Source organism: Xiphophorus hellerii, chromosome 11 (genome assembly GCF_003331165.1).
Source record: "Xiphophorus hellerii strain 12219 chromosome 11, Xiphophorus_hellerii-4.1, whole genome shotgun sequence".
Taxonomy (NCBI): domain Eukaryota; kingdom Metazoa; phylum Chordata; class Actinopteri; order Cyprinodontiformes; family Poeciliidae; genus Xiphophorus; species Xiphophorus hellerii.
In genome coordinates this window covers 397,355-422,864 of record NC_045682.1, presented here as the reverse complement: position 1 = coordinate 422,864, position 25,510 = coordinate 397,355, and the positions used below count along the sequence as shown (strand labels likewise).

At 36.8% G+C, this 25,510-nt stretch overlaps 1 protein-coding gene across 1 annotated transcript; it reads left to right on the top strand.

Annotated features, from left to right (window-relative positions):
- The first annotated feature begins 273 nt into the window (after nt 1–273).
- Nucleotides 274–24,349, top strand: dlg2 (discs, large homolog 2 (Drosophila)). The gene is made up of 12 exons (XM_032576987.1): nt 274–560; nt 1,927–2,029; nt 2,771–2,885; nt 6,654–6,830; nt 8,129–8,204; nt 13,454–13,499; nt 14,893–14,943; nt 16,233–16,334; nt 20,271–20,443; nt 20,647–20,756; nt 22,268–22,359; nt 24,065–24,349. Exons 1-12 carry the CDS (start codon nt 348–350, stop codon nt 24,172–24,174), a joined length of 1,368 nt encoding a protein of 455 aa, XP_032432878.1. The 5' UTR covers nt 274–347; the 3' UTR covers nt 24,175–24,349.
- The last annotated feature ends 1,161 nt before the right edge of the window (nt 24,350–25,510 follow it).

The window sequence follows — 25,510 nt, the reverse complement described above, 5'->3', positions numbered from 1 at the left end:
CAGTGGCATGTGGCTGCATAAGACTACTTCAAGGCTGAGATACCTTGCACAGAGTGCTACAGGTCCTCCTAAAAATTATGTGGCTTCCATTAACAAGATACAAAGTTTATGTGACTTCTGCAATTTTAGCAGCAGATGGCAGGCTCTGACAAGTAATTGTTAGATGAAAGAGAGAGAGCAAGAGAGAGAGAGTGAGAAAAAAGAGAAAGCCTTCAGAATTTGGGACAAATGGACCTAAATAGAGCACCATCCCCATTTGGAGCTGTAATAGTCTTGAAGTTTGTCTGCCTGAGAAGAGCTTCAGTATATTGTCCTTTGGATCCAGCTTTCCACTATCACAGTTGACAATGCTGAAACCCACAGACTCACTGGAGCTCATATATTACCTAAACTGTTTATATAGGGAACCCAGGACAGTTGTACTCCACAAGGGATCTACCGGCCTTGGCTTCAACATAGTCGGGGGAGAAGATGGTGAAGGCATCTTTGTCTCCTTCATCTTATTAGGCGGACCAGCAGACCTTAGTGGAGAGTTGAGGCGGGGTGATGAAATCCTATCTGTAAGTACTGAAAATACACTGCACCTAGTTGTCAAAGAGGAACAGTAACATCTGTTTTAGACTTTAGGTCATGTTTTGCTTTTATCTATTCACTGTGTTTGCTCAGTATGAAGTGATTTTTACAACTTTAAACAGAAATAACAGACATAAAAATTTGCTCTTCTGTTGCTTGCTAAATGCTGTGTAAAAAGCTTTAAAGAATAGCTATTATGTTGTTTTCAAGTACATTTACTCTAACCCAAAACTGTATTGTTTGAACAAAACAGTTTTAACCCAATACAATTTAGGTTAAAACTGTATTGTAGATCCCTTTCAGACAAGCCAATGAATTAACAAATCAATCTTTTTAATTCTTGCTGCACCATAATACTTTGTAATATTATCAAAGGAGCTCAGTTTGTTCCATTAGAACATTTTCAGTTATTAATCACAATTTTCAATGAGAAATGCTCTATATAGCTTAACTATGATAGAATTGACACAACCCTTTGAAGTCTATAATTCAGATATTTATTCTTGCTGTAATAACATTATTATTATTATTATTATTATTATTATTATTACATCTTCAACTCTTTTGTTTAAGGTTTTTTCTTAACAAGTTTACTTGCTGTCTTTTTTCTTTTTTTTTGCCTGCCAGTACATCTTGGCTAAAACACATCCACATCAAGAGTTGTAGCAAACATCTGGAATAATTGTAGACATTTGACAGACTTTTGCTTTTAAATAGAATACTGATTCATATTTAATGAAAAGCTTTCTAAACCATTCAGTCATTGTTTAGATGTATTTCTAACTGAAATATATAAATATAAAAATATATGTAGATTAGTGGACAGAAGACGCAAAATCCAATCAAACAAAACTGTCATTTTGATGTTCTTTATAATAACTTTGCAAATTCCTAGGTCAGTGTGACACTGCATGCGATTAAATTTTTCTCCAATTACAATCAAAAGATGGTAATTGGAAGATGAAATTAGACAATGTTCTTGCAATGACCTGATTTTCTGATCTAACAATAACTTTTCTCACTTGACCTCACCTACATGTCTTTGCACACTATTTTCATACTTTTAAACAATGTTGTCTTTTTTGATGCTACCGTTTTAAACTGATCATGACCATGAATTTCTGTTTATATAAACATCAGTCTAATGTATTAGAAAAATAGAAATATATTTTATCACATTTTCATTTAATATTCTTAAATAAAATTATTCTCATAATATGCTCACTTCTTTCACTCACCATTCTATCCACCACACTGAAGCTGAAATGCATTTTATGGCTGTGTATGCTATATAAAGTGTATTTATAAATATGTTTTGGTAACATCTTCTGAATTGATGCTTTATTAAAACAGGTTAATGGCATTGACCTTCGTGGAGCCACACATGAACAGGCAGCAGCTGCACTGAAGGGAGCCGGGCAGGTGGTCACCATTGTTGCTCAGTACAAACCAGAAGGTTCGTCAGGAAAATTTAATTACTCTGGATATCCATAAAGCTATGGAATAAATGCCAAAACAACAGCAATGGGTGCAGCGGTGCGACACAACCCATGTATGCAGGCCTTAGTCCTAGATGTGGCCGTCATGGGCTCAAGCTCCAGCAAAGATGACCTTTGCTGCATGTCTTCCTCCTCTTTCATAACCCACTTTCCTATCGAACAACTGTTAAATAAAGGCCACTAGAGCAAACAGCATTTTCTTTTTAAAAACAAGCAGCATTTATGTTTTTTATGAAGGACTCACTAGTGGTTAAAGAAAAGTGACTAATAGACTTAGTGCTTATGTGGTAATGTGCTTCATTGTTGTAGCACATTCAAACTTAAGGATGACTCTCCAAGATGCCAGCAGGTTAAATCCACACTAAATCTGAGCTGATGCACAGCACACTTTTACTATGCATGTCCATTACTCATACTGTACATTTTTACTTTTTTCTCTTCTGGCTTGATCTATGTTTGATAAATAAACACATTTTACATTTGAGAATTAGAATAATTTTACAATCATAACACCAGATTTAAGTTAACTCTAGAATTCTGCTTCCGAGCATCATGACTAAACTTCTCCCAGACCAGGACTGAAAAACAATTTAATGCAGACCCAATATAATTACAGTGAAAAATTTAGCAAAGTATGCCACAAATTAAAAACATTTTTCATGTACTTCTGTTTCATGTCTGAAAATGTTGCCTTGCAGAATATGGACATTTTGAAGCCAAAATCAATGACCTTCGAGAACACATGATGAACCACAGTTTGTGCACTGAGTCAGGGTATCTGCAAACCAATCAGAAGAAATCACTCTATGTCAGGTTAGTACCATTTCGTATAACCCTAAGAAACAGTCTTTTAAACAAATTCAGGGTGACCTTGCAGCAGAAAATGTTGGGGACTCAAATTCAAGTATGTGTTTTCGCTGGGTACCATGTGTCATGATTTGAATGTGATTGTGATGAAAATGGACGTGGTTTGACAAAGGTTATGCTGAAAATGATGGGTTTAATGAAGAATACAGAAATCCAGGCAGCACAGGTGAGCAGTGAGACAAGGAAACTGAGATCCTGGTAGTTACTCAACAAATGAAAAAAGCAGGACATTAGAAAAGGATCCAACAGGGAGGAGGGGACACAAAGTGGGGGGCAATCAAGGGGAAGACACAATACAGGAACTAATTAACAGAAAATGGCAGCGATGAAAGGAGGAGGACCCATCTTGGCGGGTCCTGAGGGCAGCTGGGAGGCCACGCGGACCCACAAAAAGGCTGCACAGAGCGGCCGGGAGCCACGAGAAAGACCAGGAGGACTGACAGACTGCACCGGTAAGTTTGCTGCTGGTTTGGGCTTGGGCAGGCTAGCTGGTAGCTCGGGCTTGCTGAGCTCAACTGCGGGCTGAGCACTGGGAAGCCCGGGTTGAGTAATTGGCCCGCTTACTGGGCGCTTACTGGGGCTGGAGGTGAGGCTGGTCCTTGAGATAGAGGGGTGACTGAAGTTGTGGAGGACGAGCAGAAGTTTGGGGTATCCTTGTGTGGTTGCTCCTCTATTAAATCAGATAAGTCCATGGTTTTAATGAAGAATACAGAAATCCAGGCAGCACAGAGGAGCGATGAGACGAGGAAACGAAGACTCTAGACCAGGGGAGCCCAAACTTTTTGAGACCAAGATCTACTTTTTCTCTCACCAGCCGGCTGAGATCTACCTCATGACACGAAGACATAAAATTTGTAAATTGACAATTTTGTAAATTGACTCTATTGACTTATGTTATATGCAAATATACATCAGTTAAAGCAGAAATATTAAAGTGATAGAAAACCTAATGCAGTTTCTTCCTCAGTGAGACTCTGTCACTGGGAGGAGGTTACTGGTTTCTTAGTCACAAGCTGGTTGCAAACCTGAGGCCAGCAGGTGTCAGTCAGTTATGGTAGATCTGAAATTTGGTTTGATGACGTCAATATGAGAAGCTACAGACTGATAGGAGGAACCAAAGAGCTCTGTAAAGGTAAAGGCAAATCTTCTGAAGCTGGGATATAATTATTTTAATTTCACATAATTATCACGGTAGAAGCCATTTGTGTGTTAAAATTTAATGAAATATATTTGTCCTATTTAATGTTTGTTGTGTTGCGGTTTCTTGTTCAGTATTCATATTCGCAATGAAACACACTTCTTTTCGTTAGATAGCTGTGTTGGCTTTATTGCTAACGTTCAGGTTATCAACTTCTTCACTTCCATTGGTTAGAACAGTGCTGCCTACACACAAGAACTCGCTCTCATTGCCCCCAGTGGACAACAGCAGGTCAACATGCACATAAACAGAAAGTGACAGGATACAGAACTTGCAACTGTACCTTTCAAAGTAAATTAGAAAACATGAACACATAACACAAAATAACTTAAAGACAAGTTAAGATGAGAACATATTCTAACAGTTGTGAATGACGTACACTCAAAAGATCGAGGTAATGGACCTTACCAAGCCCCGCCCACAACCGACCCACGTGACAGCCAGTCTCACAAACAAAGCCTCGCGGCGCGTTGTTTCTATGTAAACATGGCTCGATTAGTGCATCATTTCTACCGGATTTTCACAATATATCAGCTACTATATGGACAGAGGAACTAACAAGTTCATGTCATCATCTGGGAGGAGGTTACTGGTTTCTTAGTCACAAGCTGGTTGCAAACCTGAGGCCAGCAGGTGTCAGTCAGTTATGGTAGATCTGAAATTTGGTTTGATGACGTCAATATGAGAAGCTACAGACTGACAGGAGGAACCAAAGAGCTCTGTAAAGGTAAAGGCAAATCTTCTGAAGCTGGGATATAAATTTAATTTCACATAATTACCGCGGTAGAAGCCATTTGTGTGTTAAAATTGTATGAAATATATTTGTTCTATTTGTTGTTTGTTGTGAATGATGTATACTCACAAACGAACGAGGTAATTAGTCCAACGTTTAGAAACTACAGCGGCTGTAATGCGCCACAGCAAAGGGAAACAAAGGTAAAATAACCCGAACAGGTGATCGACTCAAAACCACTCCTACCTTTTTACTCTCTCTCTTTGTAGTTTAAGCACACCTGTTACTGTGGCAACCGCCTGCGCCCCGCAAGACGAGCAAAGATTAGTTAAAAACATAACATTCAGTCCGTTACTATATCAAGTTTCCAGGCTTGATATTTATTTCTCGATTATTAATCAGCGCTTCCCTGAACACAGCGATGGTTGATTAGCTAATTTAAACTCCTGCTCTGCTAGTCAGTCGGTCTTTGAGTCGCCTTTTTTTTTGTTTGTTAATGGGACTGAAAGGCACTGAATTGCGCCACACCTTGTTGAAATAATAATTACTGAGAATACAAATTTTAACACGTTTTGTTGATTTTAAAAAAATTCTTATTCTTTAATGAAGCAAAAACGTTTAGGATCTTAGTTAATATTTTGATAAGCCTGTCAGAAGAGGAAGTTCTGCTCTCAGCGTCCTGGCGGCGTTCAGTTTGTCACTTACTGCCGAGATCGACTCAATACCTTCCCGCGATCGACCGGACCTATTGAGCATCCTGCTCTAGACAAATGACAACAAAGACAAGATGTTAGACAAGGATCCAACAGGGAACAGGGGACACAGGTGAGGTTAAATACACAGGGAACGTAATCAGGGGAAACAAGGGACAGCTGGGGGCAATCAAGGGGTCACGAACTAATTAATACAGAGAAAACCAAATCCTGACACTATGGTTAATCCCAATGTCTAAAACATGCCTGTTAGGTTAACTGACTACTTTAAATAGGTTCTTTCCTGTCTCTGTGTTGCACTGTGATGGACTTACAACCTGCCTTTAATGTACCATGCCTCAACAGATAAATAGAGAAAATGTTTTGATGGAAGATTGGGCTGAATCCAGACAGCATAGAAAAACATTACTGGGTTTGAGTCCTGGCACAGGTTCTTTCTGCATTGAGTTTGCACTTTTTTCCATCCAGGCTTGCATGGGTTCTTTTTGGGTACTTCTCACTAAATTGCATATGTAGGAATGTGTGTGCATGGTTGTTGTTTATTTCATGTATCTCTGTGTTGTCCGACAATGGTAAGGTAAGGTAATTTTATTTATATAACACATTTTCAGTAACAAGGCAGTTCAAAGTGCCTGGCAACCATTCCCCAGCTCTTACCCAATGACTGAAGGAGGTGAGCACCAGCCCCTTCCAGCCCTGTAAGGATAAGCATGTATAGGTTGGTAGATGCAGAGCTGGACAAATTGATGGAAGATAAATTCAGAACACTGATGAACTTATAAAGACTGTTATTTCAGGGACCAATTGCTGCATTCAGGTTACTAACAAAAGCACTCTTATCTCTTTACAAATGTGTAACGTTTGTCATTTGTGTACCGATGTATGCATTGATATTTTTAAAGTAGGTTTGAAATAATGTACATATCACAGAATATTGATATGAGATTGCACCTCTTTCTTTCATCTGAGAAAGCATCTCATGTCTCAAATGTAAGCTTAAAAGCATAAATTGTATAATTGAATAATTATATCCTAAACCTAATAATGTCTGGTTGTCTTCCTATGTGCAGGGCACTATTTGACTATGAGAAGTCAAAGGACAGTGGACTACCAAGCCAGGGGCTGAGTTTCAAGTATGGTGATATCCTTCATGTTACCAATGCATCAGATGATGAGTGGTGGCAAGCCTGCCGTGTCACCAGCCATGGAGACAGCAAGGAGATAGGAGTCATTCCCAGCAAGAAAAGGTAATACCTGCATACAGTTCTGCTTAAGGCCGAGGAAGCTAACACTGACACTTTTCATTTATTTTTCAGAGTTACAGTTGAAACTATATGTTGTGGCTACTCTTGCATAGTAATAAGGTCCAAAAATGCCAGAGTAGTTTTTCAGGAGGAGGTTTTCGACTCACTCAAAATAAAAAGCATCCGCAGAGAGTTTTCTGGTTTCGAAGAGTATTTTCTTTACTTACAAAAATAACAGAAATATTCTCCGAGTTGACGTCATACAAAAATTTAAATATAAACATTAAATATAAAATGCCAAAACTGTTTCACTCCTTCACCAAACAATCAGATCAATCACAGCAGCTGCTTCTGCTTGTTAATCACAGCAGGAGGCTGACTGACAAGGAGGAGGGTCTAAGCAAAATGAATAAATAAATAAATAATAGATCTACCATTCGCATAATCTTGGATCTGTAACATTAATAATTTAGCAAAAAATTAATTAATCTAATTCTTAATAGGCTCCAACACCATAAGTTTATATTGAATTAAACACACTGACATCTTTTTTCTCACTGTTTTCAGTCTGCAATGTTGGCTAATAAGAAAATATTATATATATACACCTGAGTCAATATGGTTTTCATCAATAAGAACACCAAATTTGACATCTTGGATAGTCATATCCATTAAATGGATCCATGAAAGTTCAACAAAAGGACTATATTGGTATGTTCACAAATCAAATAGTAATTTCACAAATCTTAAATTAGGTTTAAACACTCTGTTTTTAGACTATAATAATCTAGTCCATGTTTGAAGAGTATGCGCGTTGAAACTTTTAAACTACGACTATTAAAGACTCTGAAGATACTGAAAAATTAGGTAAAATCACTTTTTAGCTATCTGTCAAATATTACAGATATTAACAAAATTTCCATTCAAGAAGAAAGTGCAATTAGCAGGTGACAAGACTAGGCTCTTTTTTTAGTCGCCAGACTATCCAAGACTAGAGCCAGCACATCCAATGCTATCGCTAGCTTTTCCAGGCTAATGGCCAGCAGAAGAAAAAGAAAATCTTGGGTTTCTATTTGGAGAGGTAAGTCACCAGCCTCTCCAAGTTAACTCAAGTGAATAGCCTCCTTCTCATTTGCTATTTTGGCTGCTCAGTTATCAGAGCCAACCTATGATTAATTATATCAGTAGCTGGTTTCAGAATGGAATTATCCTCCTGTGTAAAGTCACCACTGAGAGGCATGCATTAACAACTTGACTTAAATTATTTTACTTTGGTAAATTACTTACTTGGTTGTTTGCAGAGTGGAACGGAAGGAGCGGGCACGTCTAAAAACTGTGAAATTTAATGCCAGTGCAGGACTGTGTGATTCAAAAGTGGTAAGTTTTTTTATTAAGATCTTATTCTTTTTCATATAAATCACAGCCTTCATTGAAATTCAAAGTTGTCTTTTTGGCAGAACTCATCTTTAAGTTTTTTACATGGCTTTTATGAATTACTCTTGGTCATTTATTGTTTAGTTTTCATAACAATGTGATGATGGCTTTACCTTTGGGAGAGAGACACAACTCTTACGTTCAAGTTAGTATTTTTATGCAGTTTCATCACAGTAACTTTCTACCTGGTTATAAAATAATACAGATAAACATGGTAAATGTGTTAACATGTAGTATAAACCACTTTTGGGACAAACTCACAAAAGTGGTGAGTTTCACAAGTGAAACTCACCACTTTCTCACACTCTCAATAGGACTGAGATGTGTCTCTCTATGCAATCAGAATACCATTTCAAGTTCCAACCTAAAAAAAATCATGATCCTTCATATATTTTATGTGCACTACTTCCCCATTGCTATAGCTTGATGCAATATTTTGGGTTTTATCATATCTCACTTGTTTTTTTTTCCATAACATGTAATTTTTCAAGTTGTTCAGAATTTATGGAATAATACAAATGCCACAAAATTTACATTTGTGAATGAATTAATTTATTTAACAAATATGAAGTATAACATACAGTATAAAAATAAATATTCTTAAACAGAATGTGAAAATAGTTGTATGTAGATGCATTAATTTTAGTATTTTTTCATGTTGAATTTAGTGATTTCTCTGTATTTGTAGCATTTACTGTATTGTTTTGTATTTGTTTTACAATTGAAACTTACCAGTTGTTTTTCTAGTAGTTCAATCACATCATATTATCACACTAAAGTGTCATCCATTTCAATGTGATAAATAAAATCTGCATTTTGTGGTAATTCCTATTTCATATGATAAAACAATTATACTAATGAACCATCTGATAAGTTGAAAAATAAATGCCAATAAGCCAACACACAAAAGCCCCACAGAATGCACACAACCAAATCAGCTGAACAACACCCACTAAAAGAGCTTTTAGTTCAAATCAAAACCACACTTTATGATAATCAGTCAGTTATGAAGGTATTATAGATTCAAGGTCAACACTAAATATCAATTTAACAGAAACCACATGAAAACATTCTGATTTCCCTCAAGACAGTGTAGAGAGCTGAACAAAAAGTAGGATGGTGGCTAAATAAACTCACTTTTTGATGACACATGAAACTGATGATTAGAAATTAAGCAACAAATCTTTTGTTTTTATATAATGAAAAATATAATTTTTTCCCTGTATTGTTGACATCTCAATGAGTCAATTCATCCAGTAGTCTTAACATCTGTTTCCTCAGGCAGACTATTCCTTCTATTTTTAAAATTTATGGCCTTATGCGAGGGTTTTTGGTACTGATATTTCCTTTCTGTCTTTATTTACTCCTGTTGGTAACTTTGAAATTAAAATCAGTTAGTACTTCTTAACTACCAGCTTCAAACATGTGTATCTGAAACTGCGGAATGACTATCACTAAGTTAACTAAAATGTCCCAAAACAAATGGTTCCTGATGAGTTGGTTAGATTTGGACATGAATCTGCAGCTCTACCATTCAGTGGTGTAGAAATATCTGAATGGCTTATGAATCTCCTAGGTAAAATTTTAGTAATAGATGTGTTTATAATATGTTTACAAATTCTATTGTGTAGGTTCAGTTTGTTCACTTTCACATTTACTAACTTGCAGAAATAAATGTATGCAGACTTGAGTTTTTCTTCTAAATTGCAAACCAGGGCAAAGGGAGCTCTTCTCCTAAAATAGCTCTGCAGAGGAAATTGTGTCTCCCTGTACTGACACACTTTACACAGTTTTAAGAAGACCTTTCTTTCTTACTATGATGTATTTATAATTAACTGGCATACAGTCATATGCCCTATCACTCAGCATAGTTTTAGTCGGATATACTTATTTTTTGTCAACTGTGGTGTGTGTATGTGTGGAGGATGTTCAGTCACTTTCTTTTGCATGCTAAGGATGCACTGTTGTAGGGCTGTAATGATTCCTCAAGTGATTGGAGTGCCTCGGTTATTAAAATTTCTCTAGGAAAATTTATCTGCAGAGAGAGAGAGAGAGAAAAAATATATTCTTTTACAAAAGCCCTAAGGCAGGTATTGCTTCAAAGTTGCATCATACCATCCTTTAAGCTTACTAACCAGTTACAAAAAAAATAATTACCAAAGTATTTGCTTATCATCTAAACAAACACATGGCTCACTTGATCCATTGTGATCAAACTGGCCTCATACCAGTTTGAACAGCATCTTGTTTTCAAACAGACTCTGACTCCTAAACATTATGTGCCTGACCAACCTTCCTGGCTCTGCAGTTATCTCATTAGATGCTCAACCAAATTGAGTGGGAGTATTGATTCATATTTCTCAAAAACCTCAATATTTCCTCATGACATTTGTTCGTCATGACCAATTCCTCCTGCATCAAAACAGCCCCAAAACATGATGTTGCAACCCCCATACTTCACAGTTGGGATGGTGTTCCCAGGCTTATGGGCATCCCCCCCGTTTTCCTCCAATTATGAGCTCTTCTCTTCTCCAACACCATAAGACTGTGAGCAGTAAGCCTCTTCTGCACCGGTGGCTCATATTGCTTTTTGCTGTTTTCTATTATTAATTTAGTAACTCATCTCCTTGAGCTTTAATATGTTCTAAATTTGGCTGGAGTTTCAGAACTAATAAAAGCAATGTTTTTGTGGCCCTCTTGTCATTCTATATCATGCAGTTGTGGAACATCAAGAAGTACCAGTAGTAACAATGTAATCAAGTAATTGGAAAACACAAAGTTATATTACCTTTTCCAGCTGTCTATGGACTTTAAAGCTTTCTGTAAGTCTATAAGTATGTAAAAGCAATAATACCAGCATAGCCTTTGCATGGTCTTACCTTTCTTTATACATGAAGACCAGTATAAAGACCGGTTTATACAGTTTATACTGGTCTTTATGACCACTATAAACTGGTCATAAAGATATTGTACTAAAGACAAACTTTTTATGTCCCTTTAAATGTTTTGGAGCAAATGAAAATGTTAGAACCTTTAAAATGTACAGTATATAGTGCTGTAAAACAGTTACATGTTTATTTTGTTTTTGCCTGTTCATGAAGATCAAGTAAAAACCATTATAGGGAAATTGAATAATGGCAAAACGAAAGGTACAAAATAGTTTTAAAATCTCTTGAATCTTTAAACAAAAGTGCCTTAAAAAGTTATGAAAAGAAATAAAGAAAATATATTCACTGTCATATTCTTTCTATATATCCCTTTTTTAAACCTTGAAAATCTGATATTTCATGTATCTTTTTTTATTTGATGAAGTACTTCTACATTGCTGCTCAACCTTTAAGTTCATGCAAAATAGTGAAATCGGTTCTCATTGATGTCGACACGATAAAAATTGCGTAGCTGTATTCGCAGAGAACAGTTCCCCTGCCACGCCCTAGTCAAACTATTTCAATAGAGCATTGTACAAAGTATTGTCTGGACTCCAGACCTGGACAAGTTGCCACAGTTGATGTTATCAGGAATTTTGTTCTCTACCAGAACATCCTGGCGGACATTGTCCAACCATCATTATAGGGCCTTAAGCCCAGTCACTTTGGTTATGCAGTAGGACAATGATCCAAAGCACAGTTGCAAAGTGACATTTGAATAACTCCAATATATATCAAAACAAAGTTTTGGAGTGGCCTAGCCAAAGTCTGGAATTGAACCCAATTCAAATACTTTAAACCTTAAGAATGGCATATGATATTAAACATGCTGTTCATTCCTCCAAGGTACAGTAAATGAAGAGTTCTGCAAAAGAGAGTGGGCCAAAGTTAAAGACTTGTTTCCAGATATTGCAAACTCTGGATGTAAGTTGTTACTGCTAAGGGATCTTATTTCCAGAAGACCATGTCAGTTTGAATAGCTGTTTTCAATTAATGAAATCATTATTTGAAAATTGATCTCTGTAATTTACTCAGCTTAACTTTTTCCAACATTGAAATTAGTATCATGATCTGATACATACATGTAAGTACTGCAAAAAGGCAAAAACTGAAGACATCTGTAAAGAGGCAAGTATTTCACTTTACATTACATTTTCACTGCTTATTAATTGCTGTCATTATTATTGTTGTAATTGTCTAATAATTACCAACACTCTCCCCTTTATGTTTGCTACAGAAAATTAGTTTAAGATTCATATAAATTATTACCACTGCCCTGATGAATACCAGTACTGTTTGTTGTTACTGTAATAAACAATAATCAAATAAAAAAAGTTACATTAAAATTCCTTGGGCTTAATGTAACGCAGTGGTTAGAGTGTACAGTGATCTGTATACAGAGGCTACAGACTTTGGTGCAGCTATCCCAAGTTAGACTGCCATACTCGATTCTTTTGCTGCAGGTCTTTTCCCCATTCTCTCTAATCAGATTACTATCAAATGAAGTACACCAGTGGCATAAAAAAATCTTTAAAAATATAGGTAGAAATTAAAATTCGGTCTTTGCTCAACTTGATTTGGTTGACGTTAAAGTTAGGTATCCATGAACCATGTGAATACAATTCACATTTTTTGTAGGTACTCGTCTTAAGAGCGTAGTTTCAGCTTCACTTTGTTGGTTTTAAATTGTTTTCTTGATGTCCCACTTCTTACAAACATCTGCTTTGTCTGCATGAAGCTGACAGTTATGCATGCATGCCACATATTTTTTCTCCTTTCAGTCATTCACTGACAAGCAAAAAAAAAATTTCAGCTTTACACGAAAGCCCCCATTCTGCAAGAACAAAGTTGCTGAACAGGATGGCAGTGATTCACAGCGTAAGTAATCTCAGACACACAAGCACCTCAGCACAAGTTCAGTGGAAGTAATATGGAGGACCATATTACAGTGACAAAGTTTCTTTAACTTTGTTTTTATTTTTGTTAGTCTGTTTTCCATGACTCCTTCATGAGGCTCATCAGTCAACAGGAATAAGATTACCATAACACTTTATGTTATTTTGACATATGACCCACTTTTCCACTCAGTCATTGTAAGACTGTTAATTTGTTTTTGTATTTGTTTTTGTTAGTTTTGGTTGCTCCTGCTGGCTAGATATTTCCGTAAAGCTAAACTTGTGGGTGTACTACCTCCAACCTTTTGAATGTGCAGCTGTTCCCTTTCCTTTTTATCTTCTGCAACGGATCTCTTTGGATGATCAATAGGACATCGTGGGAATAGGTGATGATGGGTATGGGACAAGAACATTCAGTAAGTTGGTTTAGAGAGGATTTCTCACCTCTATTCAGCACGGCCACTTCAAAGTTACTCACTGTACATCAGGGGTGCCCAAAGTCGGTCCTGGAGGGCTGGCATCCTGCATGTTTTAGTTTTCTCCCTGGTGGTAGTAACAACCTCCTCAGCAAGTCAATGTTCTCCTTAGGCCTTCTAACGAGTCATCATTTGATCCAGGTGTGTTAAACCAGGGTTAAAACTTGCAGGATGTCTGCCCTCCAGGACCGACTTTGGGCACCACTGCTGTACATAAACATTTTTGTCTCAGCATGTCTCTCCTTTCTGCATTCCTGCATGCTGTAGCAGTTCATTTTTTATTGTTTTCTTATGTTGGACTGTCTGGACTGGAGTGTGTGAGACCTTGTTCTGTTCTGTTTTCTTTTTACCATAATTTTTGGTCCGAACTTTGTTTATTGGTCTATTAAGTAGCATTTCTAAAAGGTTAAAAGAGATGAAGGATATTATTTTCCATAGAAAACACTGCCAAGCTGGCAGAATTTCTTTTTTTTTTTCAGTAATTCATGAAAATAATGTAATCGCATAAAATTACATGAATTGTTTTTAAGAAGTAGCATCCATCTTCTTCCGCTTAACCGGAGTCTGTTCACCAGAAAGGCGTCCAGGAGGCATCCTGACCAGATGCCCGAGCCACCTCAACTGGCTAAGAAGTAACATAAGATGTTTTATTCAGTTTAATAAAAGGACCAGGGGTCTTTAAATCCAGGCCTAGAGGGCCGTTGTCCCCAAATGTTTTGATGTGTCCCGGGTTCAATACACCTGAATAAAATGGGTGAATTACTTCCTCATTATGCAGCCTGTCTTTGTGTATGAATGTATATATAAGATCCTAAATAAGATGATGTTGGAGCATAAAAATATTGCCTGTGTATTTTTATTTGTGTATGTATCCTTGGCACAGAGCCCCCTAGAAACTTTTTTGCAGACCTGTGAAAACACTGTTGTACTAATCAATGCAACGAACGATAAATGCATGGACGAGTTTATCTAGAAACTCATTACTCTTCATTTGACAGAAGGCTGACTTTGTAATTCTCTTTACTTTGAAACTTAAGGTTCAGGTCTGAGTCCATCAAAACACCCAGAAACTATGTCTTGTTTTTAGGGTATCGGTTTAAATCAGATACCCTAAAGTTTTTCACCGGGTTTGAATTTCTGATTGTATTTAAGTTTATGAAATATTTTAAAGCCTCAATGTGGATTTTTAACCTCTTTAAAACTTGCCTAACAATCAGGAGAAAATATTTCAGCTTAAATCTGTTTTTTCAAATCACATGACTCTTACTTCATTCTTGAAAATTTTTCATTTGTGGGAAAAAGTTCTAATATTTTTCTCTTTTTATCTCACCAGGAAGTCAAGATGATGTAAGACTCTCCTATGAATACGTGCTACGCCAAGAAGGTAAGTGGATTGTCTGAAAAAGGATAAAATAACAAATACTCAGTAGGAAATTCCCCTAACAGAATCTTAATGTTGTTTTAATGTTGATTTATGGTCATTATTATTATTATTATTATCATTAATTATGTAACAGACCTAAAGCAAGAGAAGTTTGATTTGACTTTACCTCAGACAGTGAGGAAAAACAGGTGCATGTGTCTTTTTATTCGATTTCTGTAGACTTCTTGTTTGAGTTATACATAAAAGAAGATCAGCCTATCCTAGCATGGTGGAGGTCAGAGGTATGAAGCAGATTGAATTTGTAATAATCCCCTCAATTAGGCTCTCCAAAGACCACTCATTTACTGGCTGATGTTACAGAGGAGTCTTATCCTGTGTGAGAAGCCTTACAAGTCATGCCAAATGTATATAACTATTAAAGAATCTCCCCATTCACTTGGGGTGAAAACAACTTCACTGTTGTTTTCACTTTGTGTCTGGTATAAAACACATTTTATCTTGTATTTTACTTCAAGTTATTTATGTAGAAATTGCTTTAAATGTTCAGTAAATACACTTACATCAGGGTTGAGCTGGCAAATGGAAAAAGACTTCTGTTGTGCTCCCTTTATTTTGTGTGTTAGTTCCTTAAATAGTACAGCCACCACGAGCATCCGGTAAAGAATGAGGAGAGTTTTCCGGTCTTGGTTTTTTAATCGAGCTGAGAGTGGTCTACAAAAAACAACAAAATGAAAGCCATTATTTCTGCTCGCTACTAAAGGTTATTTCTAATTTGTCCACCAGATGGCAACAAAAGACCAAAAACAAACCACAAAGCACAACATCACAATCTTAACTCTTTACATTGCAATACATATATTAAACTGCACAGGTATACAAATGCTGCTCGAATACTGATAAGACTTACTGTCATTCATTTACACGCTCTCAGTCTCTTGTACAACAGCTCTGAACGATGTGAGTGGAGTGACATGGGAACTCCAACTTTTTCCACTTTCTGCTTGTCTAACACTGAACATGTGCTCTCATTAGCAGCTTGAGACTACTCAGAACCAATCACAGCAAACATTACTCAGGCAGCTTCCTGAGCTCTTACAGTGCTATACACACAGTTATATTAATTAGTCCATTTTCAACAACTTCTTTTTGCCTAAGTCAAGGTTGGCAATTTTTCTGACGACCCATTACAATTATAACAACATTGAAAAATAAACAAATAAAATGGCAAATGTGCTGAGATTTTAAGAAAGGTTAATGACGGTGCCAAAATTCTGTGTATTCCTGTTCAGTTGATTATGCTAGACCTGTCATCATTCTTGGACCCATGAAGGACAAAATCAATGAAGATCTGATTGGCGAGTTTCCGGACAAGTTTGGTTCTTGTGTCCCACGTAAGTTCCCACCACATAAATGCATTTTTTGCATATCAGTGAACACACAGACAATAACTGGGCATTAGACATTTGGAGTTTTCCATTATGTAGTTACCATTTGTCTTAACTTGATTCCAGTCTGAGAGGCTTTTGGGTCAATGGATGGCAATAGTCATGCAGTACAGTTTTGCACATTTTGCACATTTGTGTTGCACATTTGACCCCAAATTCCTCAGTGAAGAGATTGGTATCATTAGCTGGTTTTTAATCTGAAAGAGGCAATTCTTCTCAGGCTTTATGGCAACCACAAGTATTTTGGAGATGAACTATATTGGATTTCAAGTCCAATGAATTATGGGTTAGTTTCAAATAGGAATCACATAGTTATGCTTTTTTATTTTTTGTTTTGTTTTCTGAATTAAAACTTAGATTGCAGTAAGTATCCTTGCCGTTATGATATGCTAGTAATGTATTATCTTCCTTATACCACAATGTAAAATGTCTCAACCTAAGAGCAGTGAGATATCTTGGTTATAGTTTCTATGCAAAAGGTAATAAAGAAAGCTTCAGAATTTTTCTATTTAACAACAAAGGGGAGATGGTGACCTTCCCAACTATACATTTTCTTTGGCAGGAGCCACTGTTATAAGCCAATTAACTGTAACATTTTATAAAAGTTAATTTGTAATATTCCTCTATCCAAGTACCTCTCCATTAAACCTGTTGTAGTTGACATTTCCAGGATATGTAAAAAATGGCTAGGTGGATGGAAATTCTTTTAAAAATAAAGATCTTGTCAACTTGGGATTAAATAGGACAGGACAAACAACCATGCACACACACACGTCCTCACACCGAGGAAGAATTTAGAGAGACCAATTAACCTGACAGTCATGTTTTTGGACTGTGGGAGAAAGCTGGAGAACCCGGAGAGAACCCACACATGCATAGGGAGAACATGCAAACTCCATGCAGAAATTCCCTGGGCCGGGAATCGAACCCAGGACCTTCTTGCTGCAAGGCACACCCGCTTCATTAAAATGAATAGGCGTGGTTTTCAGAATGTTCTGTTTATTCAAGTTTCATGTGCTTAATGTCAATGACAGTTTTTTTAAAAAGATAACAAAGCTTTTTTTTTTTTTTTTTTGCCAAATAACACTTTTTCTGAAATAATAATTATAGGTGAAAATGTTTAAAAAGGAAAATGTTTAAAAAACATTTAATTTAGAAATTAAATGTTTTTTCTTTTAATTAAACAACAGTCCAAAGCAGTTTTTATGTTTCAGATCTTTACCAATATCCAGATTTTATACATAAAAATTGTGTATGTTCACATTTTATCTTTAGGTTTCTACTTGTAGAAACTCCACCTGTGGTGTGTTTACTAATTAGGTGACTTCTGGTGGCAATTTGATAGCAGGTGTATGTATACATATATATATATATATATATATATATATATATATATATATATATATATATATATATATATACTGCCTGGCCAAAAAAAAAGTCGCCACCAAAAAATGGTCACACTCTCTAATATTTTGTTGGACCGCCTTTAGCTTTGATTACAGCCCACATTCGCTGTGGCATTGTTTCAATAAGCTTCTGCAGTGTCACAAGATTTATTTCCATCCAGTGTTGCATTAATCTTTCACCAAGATCTTGTATTGATGATGGGAGAGTCTGACCACTGCGCAAAGCCTTCTCCAGCACATCCCAAAGATTCTCAATGGGGTTAAGGTCTGGACTCTGTGGTGGCCAATCCATGTGTGAAAAAGATGTCTCATGCTCCCTGAACCACTCTTTCACAATGTGAGCCCGATGAATCCTGGCATTGTCATCTTGGAATATGCCCGTTCCATTTGGGAAGACAAAATCCATTGATGGAATAACCTGGTCATTCAGCATATTCAGGTAGTCAGCTGACCTCATTCTTTGGGCACACAATGTTGCTGAACCTAGACCTGACCAACTGCAGCAACCCCAGATCATAGCACTGCCCCCACAGGCTTGTACAGTAGGCACTAGGCATGATGGGTGCATCACTTCACCTGCCTCTCTTCTTACCCTGATGCGCCCATCACTCTGGAACAGGCTAAATCTGGACTCATCAGACCACATGACCCTCTTCCATTCCTCCAGAGTCCAATCTTTATGCTCCCTAGCAAACTGAAGCCTTTTTTTCTGGTTAGCCTTACTGATTAGAGGTTTTCTTACGGCTACACAGCTGTTCAATCCCAACCCCTTGAGTTCCCTTCGCATTGTGCGTGTGGAAATGCTTTTGCGTTCACAATTAAACATACTCCTGAGTTCTGCTGTTGTTTTTCTTCGATTTGATTTGACCAAACGTTTAAGTAATCGCCGATCACGATCATTCAGGATTTTTTTCCGACCACATTTCTTCCTGGAAGACGATGGTTCCCCACCATCCTTCCAGTTTTTAATGATGCGTTGGACAGTTCTTAACCCAATTCTAGTAGTTTCTGCAATCTCCTTAGATGTTTTCTCTGCTTGATGCATGCCAATGATTTGACCCTTCTTAAACAGACTAACGTCTTTTCCACGACCACAGGATGTGTCTTTTGCCATGGTTGTTTAAGAAATGAGGAGTTACTCATTGCATCAGCTGGGGTTAAATAACTTGTTGCCAGCTGAAAGATAATCGCCTATGCAGTACTTATCCAATAGGAGGCTTGTACCTATTTGCTTAGTTAAATCCAGGTGGCGACTTTTTTTTGGCCCGGCAGTGTATATACAGTACAGACCAAAAGTTTGGACACACCTTTTAATACAATGAGTTTCTTTTATTTTCATAACTATTGACATTGTAGATTCACACTGAAGGCATCAAAACTATGAATAACACATGTGGAAATATGCACTAAACAAAAAAGTGTAAAACATCTGAAAATACCCCTTATATTCTAGTTTCTTCAAGGTAGCAACCTTTTGCTGCGATTACTGCTTTGCACACACTCTGCATTTTCTCGATGAGCTTCAAGAGGTAGTCACCTGAAATGGTTTTCACTTCATAGGTGTGCCCTGTCGGGTTAATAAGTGGGATTTCTTGCCTTATAAATAGTCATGAAAATAAAGAAAACCCATTGAATTAGAAGGTGTGTCCAAACTTTTGGTCTGTACTGTATATATATATATATACACATATATATATACAGTATATATATATATATATATACATAGAGTAGGTTGGAGAATACAGTATGTGGAGTAAATTTATGTAATGATTGTGATTTCAAAAAATATCCCCTTACAAATATAAAGAACATACAAGTGGTTATGAACTCATGGAATAATTTGCTTTTTTGCTTCTAAAAATCCAGTTTAAGTACACATTTTTATATGTACTCATTCAAATAAATAAAATCAAGAAAATAAAAAAAAACCCATTACCAAGTTATTTGATTCACCTCAGATACCCACCAGAGATTGTCTTAATAAAAGAGAAAAAGCTATTTATAAAAATCTTTCACAATTTTTTTTATTTTATTGAGAAAACATCACAAGAATTTATAAGTGATTGGATTTTCTGAATGAGGATCTTCAAAGTCTCTGTTTTCTTTGTGTCGCATTATACATCTGCTGAACCTTTAGTGCCATGCGTTTCCTGCGTCACCATGCTAATTCTAATCCTGTATCTTTGATTCATTTTACAATTAGTTACCATTACCAGTTTATCAACAGCCAAATCAGTTTGGTGGTTTTGGAGAGAATATAACTTGTCAGCCTCTCAGTAGCTGTTGCTCTGTCTCTTTTACAGTGTCTTGCAGCTTTGCTTTTTTCCTCCAACTGCTTGGCTTTTCAAATTGGAATCACATAGTTATGCTTTTTTAATTTTTTGTTTTGTTTTCTGAATTAAAACTTAGATTGCAGTAAGTATCCTTGCCATTATGATATGCTAGTAATGTATTCTCTTCCTTAAACCACAAGACACCACAAGGCCAAAACGGAGCTATGAGGTTGATGGGCAAGACTATCTCTTCGTGATGTCCAGAGAGCAGATGGAGAAAGACATCCAAGAACACAAGTTCATAGAAGCTGGACAATACAATGACAATCTTTATGGGACCAGTGTCCAGTCCGTAAAACATGTAGCTGAGAAGGTAATATTATTTCATTCAACTTCATGTTGGCTGTACCACACAGAAGCATAAATGTTCATATAAAAAAAGAAGTTGTAATGTTATTGTTCCAGCTGATCTGTTTTCTTCTCTTATGCAACAAACCAGGGAAAAACATAATAGATAACTCTTATTTTTTTTATAAGAATTTTATTAGAATATCTTCTAAATCACTGTCTTTTTAGGGCAAACACTGTATTCTGGATGTCTCTGGAAATGCCATTAAACGACTTCAAGTAGCACAGTTGCATCCAATAGCCATCTTGATAAAACCTAAGTCTGCTGATTCATTAATGTGAGTATTTCTATGGTCTTCAGTAACATATCAGTTTTTACATATTAATTTTTAACCAAAGCTATTAAGATTGTGAATTGCTTCCAACCACAGCAACAACAGAGATGACTCTGAGCATCCCAAGAAATGAAGACAGTTTTCTGGTTTTTTCTTCCTGTTTAAAACATCCTCCTTTAAGAAAAAATAATAATTATAGTCCTGCTCTGTGTCAATAAATCGTCTGTCTGTCTGTCTGTATAGTAGGAGTCATCTAGATATGTAAAGTCCTAATGTTCTGCTTTAAAGTATGGAGCTCTGAATTAAACCAGAGAGCTAATGGGTTAGAGATTAAATTGGTGATGATCCATGGGCTAGGATCTGGGACTATGCTGGTTGGGTGATGGACCGTTTTGTTCTAGTCATGTTAGCTCCGCAGTGGCTAAGGGGCATCAGCATTGTTCTTTAACAGTGCAGAGCTGGTTTTCAAATTCCAACACCCTCACCTCAAACACTACAAAAGTGCTACATTTATTATATGTACCATTATCAATATATGAGGCAGAAAAGTTACTAAACATGACACAGAGAACAAAAAAGAGGAGGAGATTCAGACAGACTGGAAACAGCAGGAGAAGTAATAGTAGTGCTGCTGCTAAGATAACACCAAGCTATCTACGCAAGCAAGCCCTCTTACCATGCCAAATAAAAAAAGAAATTTTGTCAAACATAAAGAGTTCCCAAAAAGTAAAGTTCAATACACATCATATGTGTTTTAATGTGCATATGTGTTAGTATAACTCACTAAGGTTTCAGGACAGAGAAATTAGATCAAATCAAGAGTCTCAAATACCAACATATCCACAGAGTGCAATAGCGACAACAGAAAGTGGCAAGTTTTATCCTTCAGAGAAAAAACAGTGTGAGGATTTGGATTTTCTCTATTAGTTCCTATGATGTTGGGTCTTCCCCCTAATTGCCCCCAGCTGTCCCTTGTTTCCCCTGATTACCTTCCCGTGTATTTAAACCCATCTGTGTTTCTTGCTCTCTGTCAGATCCTTGTCATATGTCTGTCCTCGTTGTCTAGTTCTATTCCAGTTGTTACCAGTGTTTAAATTCTTGGCCTTATTGCTCACCTGTGCTGCCTGGGATTTTTGTACCCTTTTGAGATCACTATTAAAACCATCATTTTTTACTACAACCTCATCCTCACCACCTCATCAACCCAAATCTTGACATACAGACCACTACAGTAAATGCTTCCTGCCTTCAGCATTAGCAACAACTCGTTAAAGAAGCTTGAATAATGAGTTACAGCAAATTGAATTTCCCTGGGGATAAATAAAGATTTTGTTTTTTTTATTTAATTTTAATTCTTGAATTCATGTTGACCTTGTGATGGCCGACGTGATGAGAGTAGCATGCCTCATGCTCCATTACAGATGTACTAGCCATCTTTAATGTCTCCTGAGCAGCATGTCTGTTTTGGAAATGAATGAAAAAAACATTTAAATGTTATCCTATGTCATACCCAGGGACATGAATAAGAAATTGACTGAGGAACAAGCGAAGAAGATATTTGAAAAGGCTGTGAAGCTGGAGAGGGAGTTTGGCGAATTCTTTACAGGTAAGGTTTTACTATCAATACAAATACAAAGTCACAACCAGGCCTATTTCTTAAACATTACAGAAACAAATAGTAGCCAACTTTAAACTTACAGTAAAAACTTGTTTAAATCAATTTCAAACTTTCAGACCTGTAGAAAGAAAAGAAGAAAACAGAGGATGGTGTTCTCTGAACCTCATCTAAACTTTGTGTGTGCAGTATAGACATGAAGATCAAACTAATTTCTATTCTCAATATTTTATTCAGTTAGAGGGCAGACATCACGTTTCCACCTTCTGTCACCTAAAATAATATTATTTTAGATTTTAAATTTGTTTTGATCTATTTAATGTCTCCTGTAATTCAGCATCTTAATTTTTCAGTAAACAATTAATGACTTGTTTTATTTAGGTGATGTCAACACTTTCGCTACCAAGATAGCATACCAAGGGCTCTGCACCTGACAGGGTATTGCTAAACACCTTAGCAATAAAAAATCTTACTGATTTTCCAAATTACTAATAGAAATCATTCAACTTGGCTGTGATATTATATAAAATAGGACTAATAAAAGGCTAAAGACTGACCTGCTGCAATGACTAGATTCAGTTTTCATGAAAAGAAAAGGTAGTCAAACTATACTACCAGGCTGCTTTGTCTGTTTTTGTATTTCCTGACCAAACAGCCACCTCTCAATGAACACCAGGGCCCCATTTCAGAAAGCGGGATGAATGAAAATCCTGAGTAAGTTCTGGGGTAACTATGTGCTTATCCTGGGTTTTCAGTTTCAGAAACCTGTATTGCGGTTATTTTCAGTCAACTTGTCACTGTAATTTATCATAACCAACCCTGCTCAGTAGAAGGATTGTTTGAACAAATCCTGAGTTTGTCCTACTTATGCTGTCATTAAAATATAGAATTCAAATGTGCACTTTCAGGCTTCTTTTTTTTCTCCCTTTGTCATGGTGAATTACCTTATCTGCCTTCCATTGATGAGGGAGAAGAACTTGAAACAAAACTTAGCTGCCAAGTTTATCTCCTGTTCTTAAAATGAAAATCTAGAGCTTCACAGAACAGGGTAAGTTTATTCAGAGTAGCTTCCTTCTACTCAATTTGTTAACCCTGCTTTCTGAAATGCAGCTTCTTTAGAAACTAACTTGCTGCATGTAATACACAACAGTATTTATAAATTAGGTTATTAAAACATGAATAAAAACTAAAGAAAAATATGTTTTCTGCAGTTAAACTGTCTTGCTTCACTGATATCCTCTATGGAAATTTACTACTACTTTACTACAAAAATTCTGATATGACTGTCTGCATGAGAAATATTGTATAAAACAGCTTCAAAAACATTTAAGTTTTGTGTAAAGTGCTGAAGAAACATGAAATCCAAAAGTTGTACATGTGTGAATGGGCTACTCAACTACTTGGCACCTGCCAACCACTAATAAGCAACACAATCACAGGTAGATGAATTCTAGTTTTGCCGCTGTGTTTATATTTGCTTAATACTCTTTAAAAACATCCATCACTGATTTTCACAATGACTCTCACCTAGCTCTTGTGTGTTGCACCTTTTTCTCACAGTATATATGAAAAAGATGAAGTCATGCATACTGATATGACAAAATTAAGATTTTAATACTTCTCAAGAGAAAGCAAAGATGTAACCATCTGTAGCAGTTACCTTTCATAGTAATTTCTTGTTTATGTTTGTTTTCAGCTCTGGTTCAAGGAGACACCTTAGATGATATTTATTACAAGTCTAAACAAGTCATTGATGAACATTCAGGACCCTACGTCTGGATTCCATCAAATGAAAAATTAAAATGACTCATGACCTTGGAAGGTAATCCTGGCTGCTGGGAACAAGATGCAAGCAGTCATTTCTAAACCTCTAAAACTGTCAGTTTTACTGTTACTCTTATTTTATTACATTTTTTCCCTCCATGACTTTTTTTGTTAATGCCACTTAAAATAATGTGGATTTTCTTGTTTGTATATTTTTTTTAATTTTTGTAAATATAGAATAGAATATTCTAATATACATTCTAAAAATTACATTTTTTTTCAACATACATTTGTTTGTGAATAAAAACTTAGGTCTGATTATGCTATGGCTGCGCACAGAGGTGCATCGGCTTCTCGAGCTCCCCAGATTAAGCTATATTTTAACATCAGTGAGGCTGCTTTGGGCAAGAGTTCAGTGACAACTTCACGGCTGAAGTGCAGCTCGGCCGAACTGATGGCAATTGGATACAGTTCGGTTGTTTATATCACCGAGGCTAAAATCTGCACTTGGGAGACAGCAGCTCCTCAGAACAACGGACTGGCGCAGCAGGGTGCAAGGAGCAACGGTCAAAAGGAAACGTTGTGCCAGAAAACAGAAGAGGGGGAAGCAGGCGGGCATGTTGGCCCGTTGGCCCAGCTGAAGGCTAGGAAGCAGGGCCGACCAAAGGAATAGCAAACTAAGCAGCCGCTTAGGGACCCAGGGCCATATACAGTATATATATATATACTGTATATACTGTATATATATATATACTGTATATACTGTATATATATATATATATATATATATACTGTATATACACTGCCTGGCCAAAAAAAACGTCGCCACCAAAAAATGGTCACACTCTCTAATATTTTGTTGGACCGCCTTTAGCTTTGATTACAGCCCGCATTCGCTGTGGCATTGTTTCAATAAGCTTCTGCAGTGTCACAAGATTTATTTCCATCCAGTGTTGCATTAATCTTTCACCAAGATCTTGTATTGATGATGGGAGAGTCTGACCACTGCGCAAAGCCTTCTCCAGCACATCCCAAAGATTCTCAATGGGGTTAAGGTCTGGACTCTGTGGTGGCCAATCCATGTGTGAAAAAGATGTCTCATGCTCCCTGAACCACTCTTTCACAATGTGAGCCCGATGAATCCTGGCATTGTCATCTTGGAATATGCCCGTTCCATTTGGGAAGACAAAATCCATTGATGGAATAACCTGGTCATTCAGTATATTCAGGTAGTCAGCTGACCTCATTCTTTGGGCACACAATGTTGCTGAACCTAGACCTGACCAACTGCAGCAACCCCAGATCATAGCACTGCCCCCACAGGCTTGTACAGTAGGCACTAGGCATGATGGGTGCATCACTTCACCTGCCTCTCTTC